Below are 25,233 nucleotides of genomic sequence, written 5' to 3' on the forward strand. Positions count from 1 at the left end.
TTATGTAGTAATGCTATGGTCAAAATCCTTTAAAAATAAATGTTCAGGGACTCCAAGTTAAGAACCTCTGATCTGGGAGGAGACAGCGATAGACATTGTCAGATGCAGCAGAAGCACCAAATAATATGATGAGAAAAAAGGAAAAAGACAATTGAATTTAGATTGTTATGCTTAAAGAGAGTAGATTTGTGAAATCAGAAGCCTTCAGCAAATGAAAATGCATTTTTCTAGGTATTTGGCTAAAAAAATGAAAAGAAATATAGGACAATAAGTTAAGGGATAGTGAGGTCAAGCAAAGATGGATAAAAGAATATAGATTGTTTGGGAGTGTTTGTTTTTCTAGTTCTACTACTTCTCCCCACCCTATACTGTTCCCAACCATATTATTGAATAAAAAAAGTAATGTTTTCCAAAATATTTATAATTATTTAATTATAATTACCTAAATTTTGAAATATTGCAAATTAATGAAATAAAATCTTGAGATTCTTTTTAACCTTGTGTTTTTAGCTATTAACTGTTTCTACTATCTTTAATAATATAGGGAGGAGGAGAGGGATCATAATGCTTTCCAAGTACTTCATACATTCTAGGTGATGTCATTATTACTGCCTGAAACTTTCTCTTTCCCCCCAACCCCTAATTTCCTTCATCAGAAGAAGAGATACATCAGTAGATATGAGTTGGCAAAAAGGAGATTCAAAGTTAAAATGATAGCAATCATTTTCCCCAACTTGCCTGTTAAGAATAATGAAATGCATACAAAATAGCCAGCATCTAATGCTCTGGTTTCAGCTCATATTCTGATGACTCAGGATTTGCTTTCAAGCTTTAAAAACCTACCTCTAAAATAACAAAGTTAAAAATATGGCTTATGTTGTACAGTTAAGTATAACCTATCATGTGTAAGTATAATCTTTCATATTTCTAAATACTCAGACCAGATGTGTTTCACATCCCTTTAGTTATATGATGCCCTCATATTTTTCCTTCTCTTTATTTAGGCTGAAAGAATCTTCCTAACCTCAATCCCTTCTTTCTCTGAATTTCTCAAAAATTATTAGATGCTCTGGAAATTTCAAATGCTTTTTTTTGTTTTTGATATGGCAATTTAAAAAAACCTTTAAACATCTGTTGATAATATTTAAGCAGAGAAGTATATTAATACATGCTTTTTCTTTCAAAAATAGCTGCCACATAATTTCCTTCTTCCTTTCTTGCCCAAACATACCTAGTAGTTTAATACCCTTTATAAATGAATTTATTTCACAGTAATTCAGTGTGGAAATGGAAAAGGCTTAAAATAAGTAAAAACAGTTTAAGCTTATGGATATAGAATACTAAGGATACTTTTGTATTTTCCCTACTGACTAAAGCAAAGGACAAAGACCAGGACAATCCAGGATTATTCCTTATGAGATGTTTTAATAGTACTAGACTTTTGGGGAAAGAATATTCCTTTTCAAATAATTACTTATTATCCAGAATATTGAAAAGAGACAGCCTCGGTTTTTTTTTTTCTAATTGAATTGAATCCCTTACAAATTAAGATTATTTTCCCTAGTTTTTTAGTAAGCTCATAATCAGATAATCAGACCCTGAAATTTGTATTTCTTCTTATCACAATTCAGTTCGCTGATGCCCATCACTGTAGCTGAGAGGTCTCTTTCTTCAGTGATACATTTTGAAATTTTTTGAGACAGCTCAGTATGAGATTTAGCCTAAAGATTTGATTTCTTATCACTTTTCCCTCCTCACGCTCCCGCTGGTATTCCCCAACAACAAAATCAAAGATTTTCCTTCTGTTTATGAAAATTTTGAGGAAAATGCTCACTTTTTTTGGGCATTGAAATTGGGAATTGAAAATATGACATAGGTCTTTATGTATTTGTGGATGCTTTTAAAAGAAAGGTTGTAAATGGGGAAAGAATGATATTGAAGACATCTTGGAACTGAAATTTTCTACCTGCAGAAGATAAACCACTTAGATGTAAGTCTCCTCAGTAATAAACAATAACTATTTTTAAATTGTATGGACTGGAAGACTTAGCCCAGTTTTCTTCAAGTACAGTAGAAAAATTGTCAAATATATGCTTATACATTGGAAGCTAAAGGCTATGCATTGTGGCTAAGAGGTAGGAAAGTGGGTCAGAAAGCCCTTTCTGGTAGTTTTCCTTGCCTGGGCTTCTTGCAGAAGATGAGATTTGATAGCTAAAACTTGGAGGAAGCTAAGGACGTAAAGAATTGGTGATGAAGAGGGGGAGGGTTTACAGCTTGGTGGATGGAGAGCAAGAATGCTCATAGTCAGGAGATGGAGTATATTGTATGTGTGGAATAGCAGGGAGGTCAGTGTCACTAGATTACAGAGAATGTGAAGAGAAGTAAAATGTAAGTAAATGTACAGAAAAAACCCAAAATTTTAAAAACAGGTATCTCGGGCACCTTTAGGTACCAAGGAAATGAGAAAAAAAATAATATCTATTTTCTATCTATTTCTTTAATCTATCATTTATTGCTAAATGAAAGGAATTAAAAATGCCTCTATTCCAATTAAAAGCATTATGTTGGTAGTATAGCCTGCCAAATAATACATTAGTACAGAATATATTGGCTAAATACTGTGATTGGATAATGAACTGGACTTAGCATTGAATAGCAGAAAGAAAGTGGGTTGATTTACATATAGAACATTATGCAATCTTTTAAAGTTTCTAATCTGCTACGAGAAAAAAATTAAAATAAAAAAAATTTAGAAGCAAAACCAAATCATTTTAATAAAAATCAATGTCCTTAGGTGATGCACTACAGTTGTGAATCTTGCAATATGACAGATTTCAGATATTTTGTGTGACTTAAAAGTCGGTGGATATGTACATAGTATACATGACTAGGCACATAATTATTTTTTTAATGATGAGCTTTTTTTAAAGACTTTTTTTATTGGTTTGGTCCAAATTTCAATATGTCTGAGATAAGGAAAACAGAGAACTTGCACTACTGTAGTTCTGTAGCTTAGCCTTAGAGATTTATCTGGGAGCCCTGACTGAGAGGATAAGTGGGTTGCTCAACATCACAAGCTGATAAGTATCAGGAGGAGTACTTGAATTTGACTAGCCCTCTGATTAGTAAAGGAAATAGCCTGATGTTGTGATAATTAACAATAGACAGTAACTTTGATGGAGTTCTCAGAGGGACAGCTTGGGGATTGTATTGCTATCCCCAAAATATAAAAATACCTAGAGGACAGCCTTTAGCATGTTGAATAAGAATCACATAGGATAAAAAGGCATATAGGGATTGGGCTCTACCACTGTACAGGAACCCCACATGAATTAGATCATATATCCATTGAAAGATAAGGTTATATGTGTTCATGATCCTTCTGAAATAATGCTAGTCCTCCTTACAGACATTTTTTCCTTCTCTTCCAAATTCCTCCCTCCAAGTATGAGTGCTTTTGGCCCTCTTAAGCATCTTCATCTCCTCATAGAAGTAAGGTAGGAATGGATGAAACATGTCATTTCATAAAATTATAGAATATAAAATTTGAAAGGCTCCTTATGGGCTATCTAGGTCAATTCCTTATCAAAGATTAAGTCCCCAAGAAGCAATGCTTTGACTTGAATATTTCCATTGATAGGGAATTTTCTCTCCTTTCATCCTTCCTTCCTTCCTAAATTCTGTGTGGCTCAGAAACAAACAAAAAAAGCTGGAGAGATCTCTAGCTGAGGGTCTTACATTCTAAACACAGGAACTACCCAAGAAATTGAATTTGACCAATAAGTACATAGTTGCCCATATTTGATTGAAATAGGGAGGAAATGATGTTATGGGAGTATAGCAGGAAAGGGAAATTTAAGTATGCCTTTGAATCAATACTCAAAGACCTTCAGGCCTACTCCAGCTCTGAAGTAGATGAAGCCTTACTCGATTTTCACAACTGTCTTGAGAGATCTCACCTCATCTTGTTCAATCCTAATTGTTAGAAAGTTCTTCCTTCCATTGAGAAAGTCTGTGCTTATTTGTAACTTCTGCCTTTTGGTCCTTTGTTTTTCCTTGGAGACAAAACAGAAAACAAAGGTGGATTTACTCTTCTCCAAGCTAAACTTCCTCAGTTTTTTCAACTAGTCAGTCCTCTTATAACATGATTTTGATTCACTTTACCATCATGGGTTACATTTTTCTGGATGCAATCCAGGTTGACAGCATCCTTCACATAAGAAAACATCTACAAATGGATCCAGTATTCCAAATTGGTCAGACCAAGTCAGTTTTAAGCAGAACCCTCTGTCTTCTGCTCTGTTCTTGTTCTCTCTATTGTTTAAAGTGGCTAACTCTATTACCTCTGCCATTTACAGAGGATATCTATAGGCAACAAAGATGGAGTATAAGAATCAAGAGATATTAGTTTTATGAGGTTTAAATATGCACTTATTTACTAGCTTGAATGCATTTTGTTCACATTTAAAGTATAATATATACCGAACGTTTTGATGCTTCAGTGGTTCTGAAGTCTCACTGCTGTGTATATTCCTTCCAAGGATGAAGATTCAGTTCATGCATGCCCTCTAATCCTCTGTGACCTTGGTCCATGTCCTGTGAGACCTTTGAAAAAACAATGACAATACTACTATGCCTGTCTTAGATTCACTACAATAAACATCAAAGTAAAACTCTTAAAAATGTCAACAAATCCTAGCCACAAACCAGATTGTTATTTGATTTTTTTTTTCCAAATGCACAAAACTGAACTAGAGCTTGGTCAGCAGCACTAAGAACTGTCTACTTGTCAGGCAATGACCAGAATATGGAAATGAGATGGGCTCACTGGAATGAATCTGACAGGTGAGCAGGTCTCAGCATCAGACAACAGGAGGCAGTCCAAGCAGCCAGGAAGTGGGTGTCAGTGAGCCTCAGCAGCAGACTAAAGGCCTGTCTTTACAGACAGGTTAAGGAATATGATGCTTAAGGATTCTGGCACCCAGCAAGAAAGGTGGTCATTGCTAATGAGGTCCATCAGAGGGTGCAAGTTGCTTTTCCAGGTGATAGGTGATATTCAACTCAATGTAACAAGTCTTTATATTTACATATATATATTATACATACATATAATATATTTGCATATATTTTGCTATGATCTGTGGATGTATAAATACATATTTGTAATCACTAACATTCTAATGTTGCTTCGAACTTTTTCAAATTCTCTAAATGCTTTTTCTCATTTGATCCACATTATCCTATGAAGATCCTACAATCCTCTAAAATCCTTTAATAATAAGTTCATTGATTTATTTATTTATTAAATTTTATTAATTTATTATTTATTAATTTATTTATTAAAAATAATTTTATAGATGAAGAAACCAAGGTTGATAGAGGTTAAATGACTTGGTAAATGTAAGAAATTGAATTTAAAACCAAGTTTTTCTGATTCCAAGTCAGAATTCTATTCATTCTGTTGTACTACTTATTCTCCATACCCACCTTTCCAGGAAATCACAGTCTAATGAGGGAGAGGAGAGAAAAAAGGAAGGGCAACTTCACAGGTGATTTTGATGCAAGGGACAGTGAAATAACTGGATGGGAGTGAAACAAAGATAGTATAAGTAATTTTCATTGAGAGAGAGCATTTTCACCTGAGATGGAGGGAATGCAGAGAAAACTTCATGATAGTGGTGCAATCTGAGTTGGCCCTTAAATGTAAGGATTTTCAGTGAGAGAAAACTTTTTGGGGGGATATGGAGGTAGATGAGATGAGAAAGGGTAGGATGAGAACAAGGGATGGGATGGAATAGTCTTTGGAATATGGAATACATAAATGGAAGTATTATGAGGTAAGCTTGTATATAGGTAGACTACATTCACAACATATCTTTGAATGCTACAGTCAATGACAGTTATTATTTAGTAAATAGTGGGGAATTGCTAGATTTTTTGAGTTAGGTAATAATGGTCATATCTATCCATGGGAACGTTGCTTAAGCTTCTATCTTGAAAGGGAATAAATTGAGAGGGAAGACAGGAGGGAGAAGAACCAATTAGGAGGCAATTCTCATAGTCTAGGTAAGAAAACTTGAGGGCCTGAATTGGGGTGATAGTAGTGGGCATGGAAAAGAGAAAGCACATATGAAAAAATGGTGAATTTGGCACTATATGAATGGAGAAACAGAGAAGAAAACAAACCAAAGATAATTCATTATTACAAGCTTAAAAGAGATCAAGGAGAAAGTGGAAATATGAATAGAAAATAGAATACAAAGGATGTTTTTTGGGAGTAAATGATGAATTTAAGTTTGCACATGATAAGTGCAAGGTGCTGATGGGATATCTAATATCATCCTAGTCTGGTGGTATGTTGTAGCTAGACGCATAAGGAATAAGAATTGAATCCTATTTATTAATGTTATGGTTGAAGGAGATAGCATGCCAGTTCTAGAAGAATTAGGGTGTGGAGCAGGAATTTTAACAGATAGGGATCTGGTTAGTAGATAAGGTGTGAGGCAGAAAGAACAGATGGTTATTCCAAACATTATACTCTTGGAAGAAGACTGTCTTGTGTATGAAAAGCAAAAGAGGCATTGACCCTGTTGCTGCTTGTAATTAGTTAATACCCCCCAGGCTGTAAGAAAGCTACAGGATGCTGGTAATCAGGATTATAAATTGCTTTGAAGCTGACCCCTGGTGTGTTTATGGTAGAGTATAACAGAGGACAAAGTCTGTGAAATTATAGAAAGCAATTAGTAATTGCTTTCCATAAAAAACAAGTGGTAGAAGTATGAGTCATTACCAGTAGGGTATAAGTCAATGTAGCTAAGTAGGGTTTTATGGTTCAGGTATGTTTTGGGTTTTTGAATATATATCCTCAGCATACTCTCATGGGTGAAACTTCATTTAATATATGTAGGAATGACTGAAAAACTGAGGCAACACACAAAAGTAAGCACCCTGAATTTGTGTCCAGTTGGGTAGATTGAGGCTTCCTGGGATTCCAATTTCTTCTTGAAAAGAGTACGTAATGTACAATATAGGTAAATTTAGGAAAGTACTTTTTTTCCTCCACCATGAATTATGCTTAATCCAAAAAAGTATTGGGAAGTAGGCATTCCCAAAGACAGAAACAGAACTATAACCCATCATATTCCTTATGCTCTTTAAGGAGATAGATAATTTTGTGGAACTGCTGGTTAGATCTTCATGAAATTTGAGATTCATCTAAGGCCTTCACTGTCTGAGCAAATAACAAGATCCAGATCTCCTGGATAACCAGAGCCTGATTAGGTTTTGTCTTTCATTAGTCCTTCCTGAGGGATCTTCCTGGTAGTGGGATTCTCCATTAAAAAGTCCTTATCCTTGTTTACTGGGCAATCAGTAGCTGATTCTATAACTCCTGAACTCTTAAAAGGCTACATACAGTTTCACTTGGTTGCATCCACTAATGAAGGTTTAGACCATTTCTGATATTCAGTTTTATATTTAATTAGACTAAGTTCCATTTTTGTCTTCACTTGTGAGAATATTCTCTTATATCTATTAGTTCACATTAGTTAAGCACGGAGACTGTAAACCAATCAATCAGACTAACTGCAGTTGTGTTGTAGTACAGTTGTTGAAGTGATATGGTTATCTGATCAGATTAAGTAATTTTCTGGTGAGGAAGAGTACTATGGAGATATAAATTACCACTTGTGTTGCATTGAAAATCACTTAATGCCACTTGCTCCTTTTAATTAAACCCAAATTAATTAATCCATTAAATAAATTATTATTTAATACCTACATAGATAGATACTCCCTGCTTTTAAAAAGAGTCTGAAATTTCAGTTTTTGTCTGCTTTCTCTTGTAGATTTAAATATGAGTTTGGGCAGATAAATGCTTGCTGATTAAATGTGTAATTTACATGTAAATATAAATATAAACATATACATATACTTACATATGTATATCTATGTATACATAGACAGATAAGTCATATTTTTAACAAAAATTTCATCAAAAAAATTCTTTTTGCAATGAGTTTGACTAAATAATTGTTGACTTTGTGATAGACTTCTCTGGGTATTTGCTATGCTCAGTAGAACAAAAGACTGAAAATTTCAAAGCTAAAATACTAGGATTTGTTGGAAATTGGAGGTCACCATAAATAAAGATAAAATGTCTCTGAAGTGATCACATAAGCCAAGGGGAAGATGATAATTTAACAAAAGTTTATGCAATTTAAAGGTTTTTTTTTTTTTTTACAGATATTACATATAATTCTGTATATACATAAGTAGACACATACATACTATATATAATACACACACACATATATATATACACATACACACAGAGAGAGAGAGAGAGAGAGAGAGAGAGAGATCCTGCCTCTGACACTATATTCCAGTGTGATGTCTCTGAGCTGTCTCTGACCTTTCCTCATCTGTAAAATGGATGCTACTTATTATAACTACTTCTAAATATGTTGTGAGGATCAAATGTAAAAAAAAAAAAAAAGCTTTGTAAATCTTAAAGTGCAAAATAAACACAAACTGTTACATTTTTTTTATTGCTTACATAATTAATCAACTAGATTTATCTCCACAAACCCATAAATTTATGTGAGAAAGCAGACAAAAATAACATGGAGACAAGTATGTCATATTTTAAGTGAAACAATAAGTGGTAAATAAAAGAGAACAGATAGGTTAAAAGAAAGTATTAGATGGTTAGAAGGAATGCTAGAGATTCAAAAGGAAAAAAAAATGAATCTGTAAAGAGAGTTTCTGGAATAAGAGGGAAGATAAGTAATCAGAAAAACACTCCCACTATGCAAATATTATTATCCATGCAAGATCAATGGATAAGTAATTTCTACCTGACCTTAATCTTGGGCAAACCTAGTATTAAATTGCTTTTTATAATTGTCACTGTAAAGCTTTTGAATACATCTGATTCACATCAGGATCAACCCTCATTATGCCTATGGGGATTCTTATCAATGTTTAATGTTTTCTCTGGATTTCAGAATGTACACAGTTCAGGATGGCAAATACCATGACATTAAGTTAGATCAATTCTTCGCTACTATTCTGTACTCACAATACTATGGCAGATGATAAGGTAGAAATAAAGCTGAATTTGAAGATAGAGGGCATGCATTTGAATTCTGGCTTCATTGTTTACTACCTGTCATCCTCTCTGGCTTTTAATTTCCTCATCTTTCAAATGAGGTGATTGGACTATCATTGATTTGGATAAAACGAAGAGATAATATCCTTATGTTTTTGGTGACTGAAATGGAAAGAATCATTAAAATAATGCTTCACAATCAGCATTCAAAAATATGTCTTGGACTGATACTAAGTGAAATGAGCAGAACCAGGAGATCATTATATACCTCAACAACGATACTGTTTGAGGATGTATTCCGATGAAGTGGATCTCTTCGATAAAGAGAGCTAATTCAGTTTCAATTGATGAAGGATAGACAGAAGCAGCTACACCCAAAGAAAGAACACTGGGAAATGAATATAAACTGCTTGCATTTTTGTTTTTCTTCTCGGGTTATTTATATCTTCTGAATCCAGTTCTCCCTGTACAACAAGAAAACTGTTCGGTTCTGCACACATATATTGTATCTAGGATATACTGTAACCTATTTAACATGTAAAGGACTGCTTGCCATCTGGGGGAGGGGGTGGAGGGAGGGAGGGGAAAAATCAGAACAGAAGTACGTGCAAGGAATAATGTTGTAAAAAATTACTCTGGCATGGGTTCTGTCAATAAAAAGTTATTAAAAAAATAAAAATTGTGATTTCCCAAATAAATAAATAAATAAAAATATGTCTTGGCAGGCTAGAATGTGGGGTCAAATCTCATGAAGTGAACATCAATAAAGATGCAATTTGGTATAACTGAGAGGGAGACAGACTTAATCAAGTCAAGAAAATCTGGATTAAAGTCCTACCTCTGATAAATAATGATTTTAGGTGCATTATTTAACCTCTCATTGCTATAGAGAATTCCTTTATTCCATGAGTTGTAGAGATATACCTAACTTGCCTTGGTAGAGGGAGTTTCCTCACCCAAGCATTTCCTGTATCAATAAAATCTCAGGTTTATTCCCTATCCATAAATATAGAATATTAATTACACTTGGGTTCAAAAAATGACAAGTACAAGATAGAGGAAGCATGGAGAGAGTAGTTTTTTTTTTTTTTTTTTTAACTTGGGGATTTTTGTGGAACATTAGCTTAACATGAGTCAATAGTGTATAATATAGAGTGATCAAGAAAGTTGAAGTAATCATAGGTTTTATTGAAAGAGGCATAACTTCCAGAAATAAGGAGAAGGCAATTTCAATTCCTTCTTCTTTTGCCAGACCACATCTGAAGTGTTGTGTTCAGATCCAGGCATCAGGTTTTAGAAAAGACACTGATTAGTTGGAGAACATCCAGAGTAGGGCAGCCAGGAAATTGAGGGAATTTGAGTTTGTGCCATATGAAAATCCACTACTGAAAATTGGAGTGATTAGTCTGCAGAGGTGAAGGCTCAAGGAATACATAATGTCTGTTGGCTTCAAATATTTAAAGGGCTTTCATGCAAGAAAAGCCTAAACCTTTTCTTCTTGGCTCCACAGGATAGAGTCAGGAGCAATGGGTAGAAATGGTAAAGAAGAAAATTTAGGCATGATATGAGGAAAAACATACTAGTATATCAAGTTGACCCAAAATGAAATGGGCTTCCTTGAAAAGCAGTGGACACAAATGAGCATGTCTGTATCCATATGGGAGAAACTTGATCAGATTGAGTGTGTGAATGAGAGAATTCTCCTTTATATGTGCAACCTATTTTGTAAACTTTAATTGTAAATGATATGAAATGATCTTGATATTGAAAAAAATATATTCTTAGATTTGATTTAAAATGTCTGCATTCACATGAGTAGTAACTAGTAGAACTAGGATTTGAATCCAGGTTTCCAGAATTCAGAGTCTACCATGTTTTCCATCATATCATGATGCCTTTCACTTGCTTTATTCTAATATTAAATAACATCAGCCAGAAAATGGTAGTAGAAAGAGCACTAGATGTGGCATCAAAGAACCTGGGCTTGAATCCTACCTAGCTCTACTACTTACTACCTATGTGGTAAAAATGAATTACTTCGTTTTTTCTGAACCCCAGTTTCCAAATTTGTAAAAATTAGTGATGTAAACTCAGTGGTTTCCTAAGCATGTCTAGCTTTAAATCCATGATTCTGCCATCCTTACAGACCAAAATGCTCTTACTTTTTGTGATAATTTTTATACAGATAATTATGAGATTCTTGATTATTAGGACCTTTGCTAAGGGTCAAGATAGATATGAGCAATAAAAATGATACATATATATCTTTCTTCTGAAAAGCAATTGTACTGAATAAATACATACAGAAAAATATTCTTGCTGGTTCTGTGGCATCATCAGAAATAATGGGCAGAAAAATGTTTGTGGCAGCCCTGTTTGTAGTGGCTAGAAACTGGAAATTGAATGGATGCCCATCAATTGGAGAATGGCTGGGTAAATTTTGGCATATGAATGTTATGGAATATTATTGTTCTGTAAGAAATGACCAGCAGGATGAATACAGAGAGGCTTGGAGAGACTTACATGAATTGATGCTAAGTGAAATGAGCAGAACCAGGAGATCATTATACACTTTGACAACGATATTGTATGAGGATGTATTCTGATGGAAGTGGATTTCTTTGACAAAGAGAAGATCTAATTCAGTTTCAATTGATCAATGATGGACAGAAGCAGCTACACCCAAAGAAAGATCACTGGGAAATGAATGTAAACTATTTGCATTTTTGTTTTTCTTCCCGGGTTATTTTTACCTTCTGAATCCAATTCTCCCTGTGCAACAAGAGAACTGTTCGGTTCTACATACATATATTGTATCTAGGATATACCGCAACATATTTAACATATATAGGACTGCTTGCCATCTAGGGGAGGGGGTGGACAGAGGGAGGGGAAAAATCAGAAGAGAAGTGAGTGCAAGGGATAATGTTGTAAAAAATTACCCTGGCATGGGTTCTGTCAATAAAAAGTTATTATAAAATAAATAAAAATTTAAAAAAGTAATAAAAAAGAAACATTGTAAAAATTCATAAAACTAAAAAAAAAAAAGAAATAATGGGCAGAGATTTTGTTTTTTGTTTTTTTAAAATTCTCTTTATTGTGTTTCATTAAGCTTGAATAATTGTATATCATTCCATTGCAGTAGCTGATGAGATGGCTTAATAGTTTCTTGAACTCATTATACATTTGCTCCATTCACTTAAACACCAAGAAGTAATATGTAATTAATAAGAATTATTAGTCACATTTATTATTAATTATTATCATATTATTTTATAATTTTATTTATATTTATTTATGTATCATGTAACATAAATATATTATATCAATATATTAAATAAATATATAAACAGAAATATTATTTGTTATTATATTACATATATAAACATAGTAATAAAATATAATAAAATTATATTATTATATATATTATAAATTATTAAATAATAATTACATAAGAAATACATAATCAATAAGAAGTAATATGTAATTAAAAATTTTTAAAAAAAATTAAAAATACCTTCTTAATCATTCAAGAACCAGAGACTCAGACTGATTACAGTCTTTGAGTCAGAGGATGGTGATTTTTTGCACATTCTTTGGACTTATCTAAGATTCTAAATGAAACATAATAAAAGTTGTTGCTTGCCTACCTGCCTGCTTCCTACTCCAGCTAAGTATTAGATGGCTGAAGAAGTCACCAAACATTTTTGGTCTCAGTTTTCCTAAATCTAGTACTCTGTCCAGTAATTCATAAAATTATTACTCTGACCATGTTAGTCCTAGAATAAACATTTTCAGTGACTCCCTGTTACTTATAGGAATTGGTATTCCAAGTCACACAATGGCTCCAACCTACCTTTCCAGAATTGATTTATCTTATTTCCTTTTCATAGACACTAAAATGCAATCAAGCTGGACTATTAGCTATGCCCAAATTTAGCATACTTTCTCTTCTGTCTTCTTCTATGTATTCTCATTGGCCTTCCTATATGTTGGAATGTATTTCTGCCTTTCAGAACCTTATCTATTTTTTTAAATAACTTTTTATTGATAGAACTCATGCCAGGGTAATTTTTTACAACATTATCCCTTGCATTCACTTCCGTTCCGATTTTTCCCCTCCTTCCCTCCACCCCCTCCCCCAGATAGCAAGCAGTCCTTTACATGTTGAATAGGTTACAGTATATCCTAGATACAATATATGTGTGCAGAACCGAACAGTTTTCTTGTTGCACAGGGAGAATTGAATTCAGAAGGTATAAATAATCTGGGAAGAAAATCAAAAATGTAAGCAGTTTATATTCATCTCCCAGTGGGGTGTAGCTGCTTCTGCCCATCTTTGATCAATTGAGACTGAATTAGCTCTCTTTATCGAAGAGATCCACTTCCATCAGAATATATCCTCAAACAGTATCATTGTTGAGGTATATAATGATCTCCTGGTTCTGCTCATTTCACTTAGCATCAGTTCATGTAAGTCTCGCCAGTCCTCTCTGTATTCATCCTGCTGAACCTTATCTATTTTCAAGGCTTATGATCAGTCTATGCCAAAATTAATCAGGAAAGAGAAAAGTCTTTAAAATAAATCTCCAGCAAACCGAAATACTCTCCCTTGCTCCCTACTACTGAAAAATTTGTTTTCCAGTGTACCAGACAATGTCCATATCCGTGCAATAGCTTTCCTTTCCTAATTATGTTTGGCATAGGTCGATTTTGACATTGTCACTCCATCAGTATTTACCAATTAACTGGTAAAGGTTGAACAGCTTAAGCCTATTCAAATGAAAAGCAAGGACCAATCAATGGTTAAAAATTCAACATTTACAATCATGTGGTATATTTTTGAAAGTTAAAATTTTATAATTTAGATAAAAATCATTTAGAACTAAATTTATATTTTTTGCTTCATTTCTTTGGTCTTGTCTACATTCCCTTTCCATTGATTTTCTAATGGGAATTTGTAATGATGGGCAAGTTAATATTCTGATCTAGTCCTGTAGTTAGAAATAGGGGAGAGTAAAAAGTAGAGAGGAGAAATTATAAGCAATCTTACAAATGTTTATGAATTGGCAGATTTGTTTTAACCTAGAGTTATAGAAAGTTAGAGTTAGGAGGCATCTCAGAGATTATCTAGTCCAATCCCTTCTTTTTATAGATGAGGAAACTGAAGCACAGAAAGCATAAACAGTTAATTGATGGTAACATGGTTACTAAGTACAAGACCCAAGAACAAAACCCATTCATAAAGCTGGTGTAAGCATCTTTCTATTGGCATTGAGGGCACCAAATTTCAACATGTTTCTATCAAAGTTGTTGGTTAAATACCAGACTGAGATTCCAGTTGTTGTGAGTGATTGATAAGACATAAATAGCATTTCTATCTTCCTTTTATTCTTTTTTTTTTTTTTTTTTTTCTGTAGGCTGCCCTGCAAGTTGGAGGCCATGGAGAAAGGTTGCATCAGTGCCGGGAGGTAATGCTACTAACATACAAATCTATCCCCATGCAAGTGGATGGAGAACCCTGTAAGTTGGCCCCTGCTCTGATTCGGATATCCCTGAGAAATCAGGCCAACATGGTGCAGAAGAGCAAGAGGAGAACATCCATGCCTTTACTTAATGAGTGAGTCATATTCTCACTTTAAATTACTTCTGTGAGGCAGAACTTAGAGAAAGGAAAATTCATAGCATGTGCATGGACTGATTGGTGACTTTCCTATTTGTGTGTATAAAAAGGAAAGAAAATTCCAGGGGCCCCAGTGGTTCCTTGCTGTATAGTGTTTGGGAAAATGCATCATCTCTGTGTTTTATTGTGCAGAGTCCTGTACTCCCCTTTTTGTATAAAGTACTATCTTGTGCATGATAGGTGTTTTGCTTGTTGTTCAAGTGTGTTTGGTTTGGGGGCAGAGTAATTTCAAATTATTCATCCTTATCGAAACAGTCTAGATGAATCTCTACCCATCTCACCAAAGAGACACTCTTAGTTTTTACTAGTCTTGGATTATTTAGAGAGAGAGATAATCTTATCCAGAACTGGTCGTAGGCAAAATGCTGAAGTAGTTTATTTTTAGCATTTTTTTTCTGTTTTACTATGTCTCCTCACCCCTTTTTAGGTACAGTTTCCTCATGTCTCCCAATTTTATGACCCATCAAGCCTTGCTCTAAATGATATTACTTTATGTTTAAAACTATTCCTGGCCCCTTCTATCCTATTACAAATTTGTCCATCATTTATGTAGTACATTTGAAGGCTATGTCATTTGACTGAATTGCTAATCTGAAGGGGGAAAAATAATTGAAAGAAAGTTTTGTAACTAATAATGTGGTGCTCATTCTAGCTAACATTTGATTTTTATAATAATTATCAATACCTTAATATAAGAGAAAATCTATTTGCTCTGAGTTTACATAAAGCCATTTCTCTCAGCCTAGAATATCTCTGTGAATACACCTATCTTATTCTCATCCTGAAACATCCTGAAACTGAAGTCAGGGCCAATTATTTAAAAAGATCCATTCCACTCATCTCTCTGTCATGGCAATATTTTATTATATTTTTAGATTAAGTTCATTAGTAGAAATGAGTATTCTTGGAATGAAAATGAGTATATGTCCTCTATCATTACTTCTGAAAGTGAGGTGTAAGGGATCTCCCTTAACCTCTTTCCTTTCTTCTCAGAACTCCTAAATTCTCTGGCACTCATACTATATAAGATGGTTCTACTTGGAGAGGTTATTTATTATTCTTTCTGTCTTTGTCCTTCTGTTATTGGCAATATATATATGCTTACCAGCAATTATTTTCCTTTTCTTTCTAAAACCATGTGTGATGCTCACTTTTCCCCAGCAATAGCATTTGGGAAAAGCAATGATGATTCAAGAACTATATTAAAATGAATGAAAGTCCACCTTGCGTCAGTGGGGATCTTGTGTATAACTGATTGATAAGTGAGCATGATAATGAAATAGAATGCTATTCTTTAGGGGGAAAAATTCCTAGGAAGAAGGATCATTGCCTATCCCATGAATTGTTCCATTGCTCAGTAACCTTAATGATTAGAAACTCTTTTTAAATAATGAATATAGCTTATTCATTATCCAAAAAAGAGGTTGCATTATCCAATGCTCAATATTGTGCAATTTTTTTTTTGTTTTTGTTTTGTCTTTGTATTCCCAGAACCTGAGCACAGTGCCTTGCACGTGATAGGGACCTAATAAATGATCATTGGATTGAATCAGATTGAAAAGTTCATAGGAGAAAAGAATCATTAGGGATAAAGGTTAAAGAATTTTAATATGAACATATTCAATTTATGGAACAATAGCCTTATATTTAGTAAAGTCTAGTAATTTTGCCAAGCTCAAATACAGGTGCCAGGTAGAAAAGTTAAGATTTAAACTTAGATTTTCTGATTAAATACAGTGTGTTTTCTTATCTATAGTTCTTCTTTTCCTCCAGGTTTTTTTTTTTTTTTTTTTTTCATCTATATAAACCGTTACCAGGAAGAAATTAATAAACTGTCCTCTATTTCTACTGATAGTAAATGGGATAATACTATAACTTTAGAGGAGTTAACCTGGAATTCATGAAATTTTCAGGGGAATATGGTTATATTTCAGGGGCTTTGTGAACTTGAGCAGAAAATATTATAAATTCATTTTTTACTAACCTCTACCTGAAATATGGCATTTTCTTTAATTACTTAAAATACATTACTTTAAGAAGGGCACCACCAAATAGCCAAAGGAGTCCATGACAAAAGGTTAAGAATCTGTGCTGTTTGCAAATTTAGCATTCACAAAGCTGAATTTAAAGGAACTGGATCTGAAGTCAAAGTAACCTGCTCTCATTTCATAAGGTTGTTTCTATTATAGCCAAATAATTGAAAAAATAGTTTGTAGAGGGCTGTAGATAGTAGAGGAGCTCTGGGTAAGATATAAGACCCTTTAGCCCAGAGGGAACCTGCTAACAATGTCTGGTTCCACTCCCCATCTCCCCTAAGTGTTCTCACTCTTCCTGCGAAGTCAAGGAGGGTGTGACCACCTGTGTTCTACTTGAAGCAAGGTATACTTACAGTAAAGAGAGGCATTTACATATCAATAACAGGGTGCTTAGAGTTAGCACTTACACAATGTGCTGTGGTGATGTAATGCTACTATAGTTAGCACTTGCTCAATATGATGTGATGATATAATGGTTCTCTAGTTGACACATACTTAGTGTGTTGTCTTGATGTAATCATACCAAGGTATTTAGGGACTTGAAATAAAGATATCTCCTGCTTTCTTCACTCCTTCACTAAGACTAAGTTTGGACCAAAGATCCTACAGAGAGCTAGTCCAGACAGAAAATCTGGCACCCCAGTATGGGGGCTCTAGAAAGTACATTTTGGCACCCTAATTTGGGGGCTCCAATTTTAGCGTCCAAGGGACTCCAGACTTCCAGAAGGACACTACAATAGTTTTAGATCACAGCTTTGTTTTGTGCCAGATAGAAATAATAGCATGATCTTCCTTTCAAAAATCAAATGAAACAAGATGCTTTACGAAAATAATTAAACAGACATTATTATTAAAGACTACTTTTGAGAGATGCTTTATATTTTACTGTTTTCACTCACTGCTTAATCTACCCGTGATTTTATCCACCAATTAATTAAAAATCTTTTTTTTCTAATGCTGTAAATCCTTGATTTTGAGTCATATCCTTTTCCAGACAGTTCTAGAATTCAATAATCCAACAAACATTTATTAGCATTGTATATTATGAAGATATACTCAGGAACATAGACGTATATGAGGAAATCCAGAAGCCAGAAGAGTGAAGCATTGTGGAGAAAATTTTGATGAAGATTAGTGGGGGCAGAAGCAGACACTACTGTGTCATTGAACTATATCAGCGGGTTACATGGGCAAAATAGATGAGAAATATATCACAGAACATATTAAGAAATACATCAGAAACTGAGGATAGAGGCGCTATTAAGTAATGACAGGAGAGTTCAGATATTTAGGTATTAATGGGAGCTCAAAACCATGAAGCTATTTTTAAAAAACTTGCTTTAAAGTTAATTTCACCTTTGAAAAGGTGGAGGAACCTTTTGGATTTCATTCTTACCAACACACAAATTATTCCTTGGCATGGAAAAGAAGAGTATTGGATATAATATGGAGAAGGGGTAAAGTTAGGAGAAAAAATGACTTTCTCTTTGAGTTTGTGTCAGAGAAAACCAAAGCCAAGCATAGTTTTATATTCACCTTCATTTTAGAGATAGCAGATTTCAAAGAGTACAGAAGAATGATAGGATTTCATGGCCTAAAATTCTTCAGTGGAAGTCATCATCCAGTAGCAATCATAAGATTTCAAGACTGATTCTGAAGACACAAAGGAATACTGTACTAAAGCTGAAAATGACCTGAGATTACCAAGGAAAATTAATGAAACAAAAAAAAAAAGGATTATTGAATCATAGCAATATAAATTTGGCAGGAACTCTAGAAGACCATATGGTTGAATAGGTAAACTGTGCCTAAATCTCTTGCTTGAACACTTTTAGTGTTAGAAAAGATCATTGCCTCAAAAAAGTATTCCATCCAGTTTTGAGATGGCTTAACTTGTTAGAATACTCTTCCTAAAATTCCTAAAACCTGCCTTACTCTGTATATGTACCAATCCTTGATTAGCCCTCAGGACCCATGATTAAACCTTCTCCTCTTTCAGAAAACATGCCTTCCAGTACTGAAATATGACAGTACTGTTGACCAATACGTTCTTTTAACTCCCTGAAATACCTTCCTGCCCTTAAATTATCCTCACACAGTATGATTTTGAATTCCCCTAACATTCTGACTTTCTCCCATAATCATGCATCAGCTTGTCAACATCATTAAAATGTAGTGCCCCAAAGTATGTATGATGTTTCAGATACAGTTTGGCTGACACAGATCATATGGAGTCTATCATTTTCCTTGTTAGGAGCATTGTCTTCAAATCATAGCTCCAAATAATATTAACCTTTTGGGCAGGGATATCACATTGTTTCCTGGTTCTTCATGTCTTTAAGCTGGTTTCTTTCATGTCTCTCATTTTTTGCTTAAGTAGTTGATTGAAATCATAATACAACCTTATATTTATTTGTTTTTATAAGGCATGGAAAGATTTAGATCTGCACTGATGGAGGGAATTCCCATGCTGGGGAATTCCCATGGGTCCATCAAACAATAAAGAGAGCTTAGATTTATAATCTTCATACAACATTTTGACATCTTTTTGGATCTTGATGATGATATTCATTGTTCTTGTAAAGAGAAAAAGGAGAGAAATCAATTACTTTTTGACTTCTGAATAGTCCATTTGCACACTGTAGAGATGTGTACTATCTAGTGAATCTAGGACCACACTGTACTTTTTCTTAGTACATGGAGTTCTTCTTTGTTCAGCTATTATAAATATGTATCACACAAAAAGGAAAGAACATTATCTGGAGTGTCTTTCCTGTGCCATTAATACGATGGCTGGATAAATTATGATTACAGAACTTTCTGTGAAAGGCAGTTGGTAAGGAAAGAGAAAGCCAAAAGGGCTCAGTCAACTCTGTAGTACAAAGAGCCTATAAGTTTGACTATTAACTTGAGCCAATTTGTAATATGTCATAGAGCAGTCATTAGAAAGGAGAACAAGAAGTGCTGACTACTTCTTCCACACTCACCCTTTCCAAAGACTGTTTCTATTATCCTGTGGCATAGTTTGTAAATAAGGACTTTGAACTGAGCACCTGGTTTTTATCCTCCTTGTGCACAGAATGCACTGGCAACCTTGTTCTAATGGCCAAGGACAGAGAGATGTGAGATGGATTTAAATCTGGTCTGCTCTAGGCATGGCAGTTTACAAAGCCCAGGAACATAATGCATAGGGCTTTCAGTAACCCTAATTTTCCCTTTCTTTATACCTTTCCCTCTCTTTTTCTCCTTTTCTTTCTCCTTCTTCCCTCACTATAACTCTCTCCTTTCTCCTCTTCTTCCTCTTTTCTTTTCCTTCTCCCTATTCCTTTCTCTTCCTTTCACCCTTTTTATCTCCCTCTCCCCAAACTCCCTTCTCCTGGACCCATAGAAAATGAGAGTTGGGGTCAGAAAGGAGGGAGGATGGTAGAATGATGTAATGAATAGAGTACCAGATTTGAAGTCAGGAAGAGCTGATTCAAGAATTATAAATTTAGACCCAGAAGGAATCTGAGAGATCATTTAGTTCAAGTTTCATTTTACAAGTGAGGAATCTGGGATCTAGAGAGGAGTTTAAATCTTGCCTCAGACATTAAAAGTTTGTGATTCTGATAAGTCATTTAACCTTCCTCAGTCTAATAAAATGCACCTACTTCACATGATGATTGTCAAGATCAGATAACAAAATACATGTAAAGCACTTTGCAAACCTTAAAAGATGCTATGTAAATATACTTATTCCTGAAGTAAAAATTATTCTAATCTCACAGCTAACCAATAGTTTGACCTTGGTCAGAATCACTTCAAGCCTTAGTTAAACTCTCAACCTAAATTCAGTTTCCTTTACTGTAAAGTGGGGATAATGATAAGCCCTGTCATTCTGTTCTCTTTGGACTCTTCTGAGACACAAATGAGATAATATAGTAAAGTACTTTGCAAATTTTAAAGCACTATGTAAATGTGAATTCTTATCTCTCTCCCCCCTCCTCCCCAAGATTTCTATTTTGGAATAGCTAAACTATTGTTCAGGATAATTAGAGATTTCAAACATAAATTCATAAAATCGCTAGGGTCCTTACCAAGTCTAAGAGTTGTAGAAATTACATAGTTCAGTATCTTTAGGATTATTTCTCTAGGACCAGCTGAAGTGACTTTTAAGAAAAGAGTAAAAAGGTGTGATGAAGGGAGAGATGTCTCCTCTGGACTTTGGACTTCACATCCCAGACCTTTCTCTGTGTGTATGTCTCTGTGTCTCTGTCTCTTTCTCCTTTCTCTGACATTTTCTCCTCTTTCTGGCTTTTTCCTTTTTCCTCTTTTCATCTCCACCATCTCTTCTTCCTCCTCCTCTCCTCTTCTTCTTCCTCTTCATTCTAGAACACTTGCAATAGGAATGGGGATGGGGATAAGGACTGTGATTTTTTTGGTATAGGGCGGAAACTTCCCCAATCAATGCAACTTAGTATCTTCTCTGCAAGTAATAGTATTTGAGAGTAGTCCAGGGCCCTGGAATCTTAAATTGCTTGGCCAGGAGCACACAGATTATATGTGTCAGAGTCAGGGTTTAAAGCCAAATATTCCTCACAGAGCACCTCTTTTCAAGAAGATAGTTGCTTACTTTTTCTGGGAATCATATTCCTCTTCTATAAAAGTTAAAGGATTGGACCAGATGAAATCCAAGACCCCTGAAATCTCTTAACCTTTAATCTTATGAAAATAGTCTGTCCCTTGAAGTAATTGAAATATAATTATGGGAATGTTTTGATCTGTCTGGTGTTTGCTCTGAAATTGTGATAATGACTTCTATATGGACCTAAGGACAATTAAAGTATTTTTGCAGCATTAATGGACTGCCTTTTATGTAGGCTGGCCTTAGAAGATTACCTGCTCTTGTATGATCCAAGAATTTAAGGGGGCTGTGTCCAAGGGCAAATTTCATGCCTCGCTACCTCAGAGACTCTTTTGGGATTTGATGCACTGACTACACAAACCAACCAGTGTATAATGTATTTATCCCTCAATTGGTGTCCTGGAAACCCTAAGAGGAAGAAGTGGTAACCATATTTTTCTCACAGATTTCACCTTCATTCTAGCATGGATGGTCTCATGGTACTATCCTTTCCATTTAATGCATCACCATTAATTCTCCCAGTGCTCAAATGCTTATGGGCCTTGGAGACAGCCCCTTCCATTTGTTTCCCTGGCTTTATCTCTGTCACCTGCTTCTTGGATGCCTTCCATGCTTGACATTATTTTCATTTTCTTTTTGTTCACCTTTTGGTGAGACACTCATAAAATTTCTGTTTAAATTTTGTGTGTCTTTCTCTCTCTCTCCTGGCTTGTTCCTTGTCTGTCCACGCTGTTGTGCTGACTCTGTCTTCGCTGCTCATTCCCTGCTGCCTCTAGTATCCATAAGGTGCAAACCACTGATCTGAGGAGAGTTTCTGCTCCCCCTGGCTCCTTCACCATGTGAGTATAAGGTTGTTAAGTTTTAAATTTTCTTCCATTCTCTAATGATCTGCTACCTGCATCCTTGGATTTTTCTTCCATCCTTCCAGCGCTGCTGCACTGAAAATGTTTGGAGACCAGAAGATTTAGGGGAACAGATTTCTTCAAAGCCTATAAAATGTTCTATTCATTTTATTTGATTCAAGGGAACCTCTCTGTAAGCAACGGTTGAAAGTTGCAGAGACATTTTTTTTCAATATTCAGATAAATTTTCTGACTATTAGAGTTAATTCCAAAATGGAAGGGGCTACCTTGAGGTGGAAGAAACTTACCATCACTGGTGGCATTCAAGAAGAGGCTGTATCTGAGCCATAATTAAGATTTTTGCACCTAGGATAAAGTGAGGAGCTAACCTGAAGTCCTGTTTCTGAGCAGAGAAATACCTAGTGTATACTGGGTGACCACTGATTTTCTGTACTGCTGAAGACCTGGTGTGGTTAGGTGTCTGTCTGTGGCCACTGGAGGGACCAAGTATGTACTGTAATGGTGCTTTCCTCACTCTATAAATTTTATCACTCTGGGGAAACGCTCCAACCTCCCTTTCTGACTTATAGATTTGGGCTGGACGATTGCTTGTCAGAATTTTAAAGATGAAATTTCTATTCAGATTTGATTGGACCAAATGACTGCTAAGATTTTGTGATCCTATGAACTATAATGGGATGTTTTCCTTATTTTTTGGATTGATCCATATTAATCTTATCTCATTTGTTCTTGCTTCCTCTTTTCAAAGTTAACAATATAATATTATATTTATACTTTTTGGGAAGGTGGGAGGAGAGGAGTTCTCTAATTATCCATACTACAAATGGACATTTTCATAGAGGCTTAGCAATAGTTAAATTAAGGGCTCTTAAACTATACTTTGGGCAGGTTGATGAGGTCCATGGACCCCCTTTCAAAAGAATGTTTTTAAATGTGTTGGATTACAAAAGAACCTTATATAAAAATTGAGTTATCAATATATTACAACCAAAAAAAAACCTAGTTCATCAGTCCCAGACTAAAAACAAAAACAAAAAATAACCTATTCTGATTTATCCTTTTCCCATTACTGTTGTCTATCCACAAAATAAAGACTTACATCATATGCCTTTAAAGTTCATAAAGCCAATAAGCTTACTTTATATTTACTTTCAGTTGTGGTAAGGTGAGGTATAGTTTTATTTTCTGGTAGAAAAACAGATACAGCTAGGAGATACAGTGCATAGAACCATGGACTTCAGGAAGTCTTAAACTCAAATACAACTTCAGACAATTATTAGTTGTGTGAACCTGGGAATATCATTTAACCTCTATCTGCCTCAGGTTCCTCATTTATAAAATGGGATAACAATAACATCCCTTCAGGTTATTGTGAGAATCAAATGGGATCATACTTATAAAGTGCTTAATTAGCACAGTGCCTGACATGTATTAGATCAGTGAATCTCAAACATTTGTTTTCAGTATCTTTATCCTATTAAAAATTATTGAGGATATCTCCAAAGCGTTTTTGTTTATCTGGATTATGTTTATAAATATTTACTATATTGGAAATAAAAACTATTTTTGAACTTGTAGATCCTCTAAAAGGATTCCAGAGATCCCCAGGATTCTCTAGACCATACTTTGAGAACCACTGTATTAGATGTTAAATAAATGCTTACTTCTTTCCATCCTTTCTAAAAATGGAGAGAAGTAAAAAGATAACCACAAAGGAAAATGAACAGAAGAGGGCAATGTGATTTTTTTTTCTTACTATGCTGCTCAAGAATAAATTCCTCAGACCTTAATCCTGTTTCTTCTTGACTAATTAATTTCCAACTATCTATCTGATGATATGCCAGATTAATATCTACAGATTAGAAATTTACCCTTATTTATTTATTTCTCCTAGCCTAATTCTAGTGGAAGACTAAGAACTTGGGAGAAGCAGTAAAATTTAGGGAATGAACATTAGCTTTGGGTTCCAAAGTGATGCTGGATAAATAATTTAACTTCTCTGAGCTTTGGTTGTTGTCATGTGTGAGGGGAATAACAATACTTTGAGTAATGTTGTAAGAATTGAGTGACATAAAAGTATGTGAAAGCATTTTGAAATTGTAAAGTGACATCCAAACATAGATAGTGACATTAATTTACATCTGGGGTATGGGTACTTTCTATTAGTAAAAAAGTCCAACATGATTGATATCTTCCAGGAAATAGAACTAGAGCTCATTGTGTTCAGAATCTCCACAGATGGAGAAAAAGAATGAGTTATTATCCATATCATCTTTGTAGGTCACTGATATTCCTGCTGTTGGCTAGGGCTTGGAGGTGGGGTCACTTATTTAGAGGGGCATTTTATTCCTTTTTCCAGTCTGATGGAGTTTTATCTTTCATTACTGCTAATAAATATGATTTTGTTTGTTTAGTTAGTAAAGCAAATTAGGCCTGGGCAGTTTTAGGCTTGGAAAACCTAAAACCCAATGGAAGAACTACATTTGTGTTTACATAAAGACAAGAAATTTATTTTAAAAGTTACAGAATAACAAAACATATTAGTCCAGTGACTATGAAGCATAACTATGAAATACAAAGTAGAGTTGAGGAAACCTCATGGGGAAGAAGCAGCCCAAGTTGCAGAGGATTGAAGCAAGTAGGAAAGTTGTAGAGAAGGAGGTGGGATCCCTTGCTCTCTCTAGGTTCATTGTGGGGTGTTTTGATCTATCATAATTATATAAACAGGGTTCTAGCTCACATTTAGTACATTCTCTACCAACCACACATCAAATACAATGCTTTTTAATTGGTAAAAATAGAAAATAAGATACTAGGGGGAAGATATTGCTATCCTTAAAGGGGAATGATTTCCCACAGATCATCTCATCACTGTTAGGAACAGGAAGCTCCCTTGAATAGTTCATAATCTTAGG

The 25,233-nt window shown here is 34.6% G+C and overlaps 1 protein-coding gene across 2 annotated transcripts in view; it reads left to right on the forward strand.

The window, feature by feature from the left end:
* The window catches only part of DGKI (diacylglycerol kinase iota), a 565,471-nt gene that overhangs the window by 343,063 nt on the left and 197,175 nt on the right, over window positions 1-25,233 (forward strand). For both annotated transcript variants that reach the window (XM_051961507.1, XM_051961508.1), the window contains exons 20-21: window positions 14,533-14,732; window positions 22,232-22,294. In XM_051961507.1, coding sequence (XP_051817467.1) covers window positions 14,533-14,732; window positions 22,232-22,294 — 263 coding nt within the window. The remainder of the gene's footprint in view (window positions 1-14,532; window positions 14,733-22,231; window positions 22,295-25,233) is intronic.

This window comes from Antechinus flavipes, chromosome 5, assembly GCF_016432865.1.
Source record: "Antechinus flavipes isolate AdamAnt ecotype Samford, QLD, Australia chromosome 5, AdamAnt_v2, whole genome shotgun sequence".
NCBI lineage: Eukaryota > Metazoa > Chordata > Mammalia > Dasyuromorphia > Dasyuridae > Antechinus > Antechinus flavipes.